The sequence below is a fragment of the Solanum verrucosum genome, unplaced genomic scaffold, assembly GCF_900185275.1.
Source record: "Solanum verrucosum unplaced genomic scaffold, falcon-dt-bn FXZP01000207.1, whole genome shotgun sequence".
NCBI lineage: Eukaryota > Viridiplantae > Streptophyta > Magnoliopsida > Solanales > Solanaceae > Solanum > Solanum verrucosum.
In genome coordinates this window covers 4,364,285-4,372,452 of record NW_026019996.1, presented here as the reverse complement: position 1 = coordinate 4,372,452, position 8,168 = coordinate 4,364,285, and the positions used below count along the sequence as shown (strand labels likewise).

General features: G+C 26.3%; 1 protein-coding gene across 1 annotated transcript; it reads left to right on the top strand.

The window, feature by feature from the left end:
- The first annotated feature begins 6,175 nt into the window (after positions 1–6,175).
- LOC125819282 (transcription factor bHLH51-like) lies at positions 6,176–7,181 on the top strand. The gene is made up of 2 exons (XM_049498750.1): positions 6,176–6,424; positions 6,729–7,181. The coding sequence occupies exons 1-2, from the start codon at positions 6,179–6,181 to the stop codon at positions 7,161–7,163; spliced, it is 681 nt and encodes a 226-aa protein (XP_049354707.1). The 5' UTR covers positions 6,176–6,178; the 3' UTR covers positions 7,164–7,181.
- Positions 7,182–8,168: the final 987 nt, after the last annotated feature.

The following is an 8,168-nucleotide window of genomic DNA, read 5'->3' as shown; positions in this document are numbered from 1 at the left end:
AATTCAGGGTATTATATAAACATAGAAGTTCATGGTGTTAGTAATACGCTCCTCAAGCATCATTAAACATAGAAGTACATGATATTACTAATACACTCCTCAGGAGTCAAGAATATAAAAAAATATATGAAAAGTGAGATTTGAACTCAAGGTCAAGAACACTAAAAGAGTCTAAAGCATCCACCCTAGAGCTAGTGGACCAATTAGATCATTTATTCATTAGGTGATCTATGTTAACTTTATACAAATACCTGTTAATTTCTACACATTATAATTTGAGACGAGGTTAACGGGTGCTCGAGCACTCGTATGCCTCTATGTGGGTCCGCCCCTGCTCAACACACAATAAAGTAAGCATTAGTTATACATAGTATAAAAAATGTACTAGACAAGGTACTACTAGTACACAGAGTTAATGCAAGCATTATTTTTACTAATAGTTTGTTTGAAAAATCACCCATAAATTGGAATTGGTGTAATTACTAGAGTTTTAATTAACAATCAAGTAATTACACAACCTAGTAATTACATTGACTTGTTTGTTTGTCACAATATAATTACACTTTAATTACAAATGTACTATTTGGTTGCACAATTGCAGTCATAAGGTTATGTCAAATTTTAAGAATAAAATTTAATTATCTAAAATTAAAAATTTATATTAGACAAATAAAAGACTTTATAAATGATACTGAGGTAAATATTTAAGATATATATTATCTTTTAAAAATATATTAATCAATAAATATGTGTACATATCCCAGCGCGGATTTATTAAGACTCAAGGAGTGACACGGGACACTGCTTCGTTGGAAAAATTTACAAAATGGTTATGTGCGCAACGTATATGGTTATTGTCAATTTCGTTAGACAGGTCGCGAGTTCTAATCTAGATGGCATCATTTTGATACATTTTAATTTTTAGGTGCACCTTTACCCTTCATCATGAAAGTTAGGCTTATTTTTAATGTTTTTTTTTTCCTTTCACCTTCTTTTTCACCAATAAAATTGATTAAGAAAAATTTATAAAATTAATTAAATAATAAGTTGTTTAGTGATTTTGCGTTCTATATCAAAAAACCATATTTTTAATAAAAACAAATTCACCTTCTTTCTCACCAATAAAATTGATTAAGAACAATTTATGAAATCAATTGAATAGTAAGTTGTTTAATGATTTTTGTGTTCTTCATTAAAAATGGCAATATTATTTTTAATGAGGCTATTTTGAAAACATTTAAAAAAAAAAAAAAACTCACGGAGAAAAAGTTGTAATATTTTTGTTAAATTATTTTATTAGAAAAGGTGTAGTCGTTTATGTAAATTGTGTTTTATTTATTATTTCGTCATTTTATTACTATGGTATTATATAATTTAATTTATTATTTCTCATACTAAAAAGGTGACACCGCTTACAAAAAGTCATGTGTATGTCACTGTACATAGCCTAATTAATACTATAAAAAAAATTGATTCATGTTTTTCAAATTGGTAGATATTAATTAAATTAATAATAAAAATAAAAAGTACGGATTTCTATGAACATCATAAAATATATGTTCACAAAAAGATTAATATTATAAATATAATGTCATAAATTATGAAAATATTTCACAAAAAGACAATCTATCAAGTCTAACTAAAAAATAAAGGGAAAATTGTACATAATGGCAAACTATTAATTCAAATTAAATGGTATAACCACACTTTGATTTAATTGTGTCCTGTAGCAAACTGTTTGTCAGTGCCTCTCTCCCTCAAACTCTCTCTTGCCACTCTCCTCTCTCGCTCACTCCCTCTGTGCTTACCTCTCTCGCTTTATACAACAGAATTGTATAAATTGTGTTTCTGTTTGTATAAAGCGAGAGAAAATTGTATATACACATGCAAATACATATATATTCGTCCTATACACTTATAATTATACAATAAAAATATTCCCCTACCCAGTTCTTTTTTGCCTTTCTCTCTTTCTCGTTTTATATAACAAAATTGTATAAATTGCGTTTCTGTTTGTATAAAGCGCGAGAAAATTGTATATACACATGCAAATACATATATATTCGTCCTATACACTTATAATTATACAATAAAAATATTTCCCTGACCAGTTTTATGTTTGTATAATGTATAATTTATGTTTGTATAAAGCGAAAGAGAGTGATTTTTGATATACAAATATTTTTGTCAACGATTTATACAAACGAGAGGCTAACAACAATTTATACAAATGGCTTGCCAGCGAAATTATACAAATCTGAAGAGGAGCCAACAAATTATACAATTGCTTCTTTTTGTATATATGTATAGCGAAATAGACAGCTTTCAATTGTATATGTATAGCGAATTATACATATATATGTTTGCTATGGAGCGCAATTATGCAAACTTTGCTATAGCATACAAATATGATTTTTTTGTTTGCTATATGTGAAAGTTGTTCAAAAATAAATGACTTGCAATGTGAAATATCAAACCAATACTATTAAACCAAATGAAATTGAAAATATAGCATAAGTTCTATAACCTTATTTAACAAAGAATTTTCCTTCAATTTTTATATTAGAATACTAACAAAATTATGCTAATGAAAAAAATAAACATAGAATACATAAATAAAATAGATAATACGAAATATCGTGTGAAATCACAAGAAGTGAACGTTGAGAATAGGAAAGAAATGAAATATAAATAATAAAAATTAAAAAATATATTTTTAGAATAATATATATATATATATATATATATATATATATATATATATATATATTTTAAAAGTAGAACTAAAAATCATTAAAAATGAAATTAAAAATTAATCAGCTTGTAATTAACCATCTAATTACCTGCAATCCACAGGCCCTCCCTGAGAATTGGAGAGTGTAATTACCCCTGTCAATTACACTCAATTACTTGTTGACCAAGTAATTACATGGCCAACCAAGCATGTCAGACAATGTAATTACACCCAATTACATCGAATCCAATTATTAGGGTGACTTTCCAAACATACCCTAATACACTCTACCAAACGACCCCTCATATAGTCATATTGGTTGAAACTGATGGAGTTGTATTTGCATGCAAATTTCCATTCAAATTTGTCTACATGGTAATTCATAAAATTCGTATTGAAGACCTTTGATTTCTCTCTAATTTCTTTAAGCAAGTAACTACGACGTCAAGAGTTGAATTTCTTTTCAGAAGTGCTATGATATCATGTTGAATTAATACAGATTCATTGATCCAGAAAGAAAGCTTGGAGAAGAGAAGACAGGGAAGAGGAGAGAAGAGGTACTTGTGAGGTAGAGAAAAATGTAGATGAGTATTAGTATTGTGCTTGCTTAACTAACAATCTTACTAAAGACTAGTAACTTTTCTAACTAACTTATTAGTTGTTCACTACTAATACACTCTTAATAGTGTATATTACATATGTATATCAATGTATACACTCACTATATATATATATATATATATATATATATATATATATATATATATATTAACTTGTCATATATTTGGCTATTTGTGGGTCTTAGAGGCTGTCAAAATTTAATTAATGTTTGCATGCGCATCCAACTTGTGTCCAAATCCTGTTTTAGGACACACCTTGTCCAACTTGTCCTAAATCCCTATGTGTTGTGATTATTTTTTCCCTCATTGGACAAAATGATGGGGCCTTGTAAGAAACAAAATATAAATGTAGCTGCACTTGAAAGGAAGTAGCAATACATTAAAGTAAGAGGGAAAATGGAAGGTGAAAACTACAAGGACCACACAATTTTATCAGATTTGATTGAAGGGGTGGTAGATTTCTAGTCATATCAACATTTTAAACCTTCTTTATGGTTGACGTTACAAGAAGAAGAGTAAGTGTGACCCTACTCCATCATTTAGGGGCAGAGTAAATAATTGGAGAGGATTGTTATTTATTATTTATTATTATTATTTATTTATTATTATTATTATTATTATTATTATTATTATATATATATTTAATTATTTAAAAGAATATGTTTTTTCAAAGGACGTGGGTTGTTATTATTATTTTTAAAGCTTTTTTTTTTAATCAATTTTTAATTATCTATATTTAATTATTTTGTAAAAAACTCAAATTGTTGTTGTTGTTGTTGTTGTTGTTGTTTATATTATATAATATTTTAAATTTAACATATTATAAATTATATAATATTGTTAATTAAGTCTTTAATATTCATAATTATTTTCTAATGCAATATCTTTATTATATTGATTTTATATTAAATTATAATTTTTGTAAATGAATTTCTGTAAAATATATTTTTATTTAAGATAAAAGTTAGTTTTACTATAATTTATAACTGTATAAAAAATAACAATCACAAAAATGAAAAGTATGCGTGTAAAATGAGTAATTAAATAAAAAACATCTAAATTTATTATTGATAAGTATACTACTTTCATTCTGAATTCACATTTTTTCTAGCTTAAAAAATTATTATTTTAATTTTTCACTTTTATTTTAATTACTCATTAATATGTATAATATATACTACTTGCTTGCAGTTTATGTAATTTAAAAAGAGGTAAAATATAACTTTATATTTCATGAAGATTTTGAATTATATAGGGTGATTATGTAAAAAAATTTATTTATTTTATGAAATAAGAAAATATAAATAAAATAATAATAATAATAATAATATAATACTAACGAACGAAAAGAAGATTTTTTTGTTTGGTGAAAAATAAAGTTGTCGATTGCAGTTGATTTTCTCTAAATATAAAAATTCACTCTATTTTGATAAAAATAGAGAACTGAATTGGAGATAAACTTTATTAACATAAAGGAGGGAACGCTACAAATCAAAATAATTGATCACAAAATACATGAACAAGGGAAAAAAAAACATTTCATGGATAGTGTCATTCCCCACTATAAAGAACAACTCTTTTCTTATATCTATCGTCAAAAAAGGGGTTAACTTATGAGGACAAGCTTGACTAGACTTTATTTTTTATTTTTTCATTTAATTCGTCTCATCATCATTTTAGTTGGATTACTTTATTTGAATAATTAACTGTTGAATAATGACATTGTAGAGTATACTTTATACTCTTTCCATTCTATTTTATATGGCATCCACTGATTTGACATAATGTTTAAGAAAAAAATATTTTTAAAATTTATGGTTTAAACAATCTTTAAATATTTGTGTGGTTAAAAATAATTTCATTAATGATAAAAAATAAAAAATTATTTCTAATTATAATAAGATAACATTCTTTTTTAGACGAATTAAAAAGAAAAATATGCACATAAAATTGAGCAGAGGGGGTAGTACTTTTTTAAAGGGAAAATTATGTAGAATAACAATCATTTAGCCTATATTAGGTACTATAGCTATAGTTTAATAAAATTGTAATTCGCGGCAATAGTTTTCCAATTCTTGCTATTCACTTTATTTGTATAATTCGCTCGATTTATATAAATTCAAAATTTGAGTAATTCAGTTCCTGATTGTATAAATCCATAATTTTGTATATGCTTACCCTAACTATTTATAGACGATTTATGGAAAAAAAAATCGTAATTAGTTACCCTGTTTGTATATTGGCAAGCAAAATATACAAACGGTGTTCTGAAAAATTCCTACACATATAAATACATAATTTGAATATACTTACCCTATTAGTATATTCGCAAGCGAAATATATAAACGAGTAGAAATATATACAAACGTAGCCTTCAGAGCAAACAAAAATATAGCTATAGAGCGCAATTATTGAAACTATAGCTATAAACTTTATTATGTCTATTATTTATGAAATTTTCTCTTTTTTAAACTAGTAGCAAATATGATGGCTGATTGAGTGGATGAATTTATATGGCATAACAAGAGTCTAAAATTATATAGGGCAAACCTAAAAATTGTAGTGTAAATGCTGCCTTGAAATTTAAATGTACTATTCCCATCTAAGTGTCTGTTGGTGAAAGTAGGTGAGGGATTGACATGACATGGTGATAAGTGATAAGGCCAAATATGATTTTTCATTTGACCAAATAAAGCTTACTCCAACTAGATATCACACACATCACCATCAGTACTTGAAAGTTAGCTAGCTAGTGGCATACACACTGTGATCCAACCTTCTTTAAATCAAAACACTAAGATATGCCACGATCCATAATTAGGAGATGATGGATGATTCCTCTTGCTCTGAATACTTGCCTGAGACTCATGAATTTCTTTCATCATGGTGTCATAATTTACAAGAAGTTAATTGCCAACTTCCATTGATTCCTACAAATTCTTGTTATTTCCCTACATGGTCTCAAGAGTTTTCTGCTTCTAGGAGCCATAGTGAAGCTGAGAAAAGGCGCAGGGACAGAATCAATGCTCAGCTTTCTACTCTTAGAAAACTCATTCCCACTTCTGAAAAGGTAAATTTTTAAGATTATAACAGAAACAGTTTTTAGCGGTAATAAATATATGAGTATTCATTAATAAAGAGTTTTGAATTCTTTGCTGATATTAGTTAATTGTCGTTACATACTATTAAAGATAATTTGTGATGTAGTGATTAGCCGTTGAATTGAGGAAATTTTAGTGCAATGGTAAGGGGATTCTTTAGGTGACAAGTTCAAATCCATATTGACTTTCAAGTATTTAATTGAGTTCATTTATATAATTTTTTTGATTTCATCACTTTTTCCATGATTGATAACGAAATAATTTGAGTTGCAGATGGATAAGGCAGGTCTACTAAGAAGTGTTGTTGAGCATGTTAAAGATCTGAAAGAAAGAGCAAAAGAAATGAGCACTGTATTGAACACTCCAAGTGACATTGATGAAGTAATAATTGAGGAAGAAGATGAAAGTTCCATTAACAACAACATACTTGTGAAGGTTTCTTTTTCCTGTGATGATCGACCTGAATTGTTCTCAGAACTAAACAGGGGTCTCAAGAACCTCAAACTAACAACTATGGAGGCTAATATAACTAGTTTGGGTGGCAGAATTAAATGCATTTTCTCCCTTCAATCCATTAATGTTGTTTGCACTACTCATTCTCTCAAACACTCTCTTAGAGTGTTGCTTGCTAGGATTGCTACTTCCCCTTCTACTCCCAATTTTCGAATCAAAAGCAAGAGGCAGAGGTTCTTCTTGCTTGCTACCTAATTATTCTTATGCTAAAATGGATTGAATTGCTATACATTTGTATTTGGTAATATTATATGAATTAGGTAGACGGTCTAAACCTCTTAATCTCTTATTACAGTCAAAAAATTTAAACCTTTAAATCAGTTATAACAATATATTTTTTCAACAAATAATACAAATCCAAACTCCTATTTCACAACACCTTTCATGTAAAGGGGATGAGATCTTTATAATAAATTTCTGTCCAATTTTGCTTAATAGTCATATTGATCTATTATATGTATCAATCTTATTAATGCATGTTTGAGATTTACTTTATTTTAGATATTAAGAATTTAGTTCTCATAAATCTATCTATATATAATAGGAGAAGTAAAAAGTGTCACGTGTCAAATAGATTTTTTAAATAATTAAAATTAATTACAGGTAATAGGATTAAATAATAAATTACTATTTTATTTTTAAAATGATTTTAAAGAAGTTCTAAAAATTAAACTATAGAAAAGTTTAAATCGTTCTAAAATTTAGTGTTGTAACGCGTGTATTCCTTTTTTTTTTTTTGGAAAGATAATTTTGTGTATGCCTAATTTTTTTTTAATTAATTTTAAAAATATCGATTTTAAAATTAAAATTATACATGATATATAAATAATGATGCTAAATTTTAGGAGCATGTAACAATGAAATACCTTATTTCAATTCAAATTCAAAAATTAACTACGATATTCTAACAAACTCTGTATCACATTATTTATTTTGATCTTCTATTTTTTGAAATAAATAATTGATAAAAATTAATTGTAAAAAGTTATTATAATTTTTAAAAATAATTAATTATTATACCTAAACCGTTAGAATTTTTTAAATTCTAAACTAATTATAATTTTCAAATTAAATATATACTAATGGAAGAGATCTATTTAATTATTTAAAATTTCTATAATTAAAATTACATAAATTATACAAAAACATATTTAATATTTTAAAATTATTAATTGTGTCAAAACCACAATTTTGTTGTAA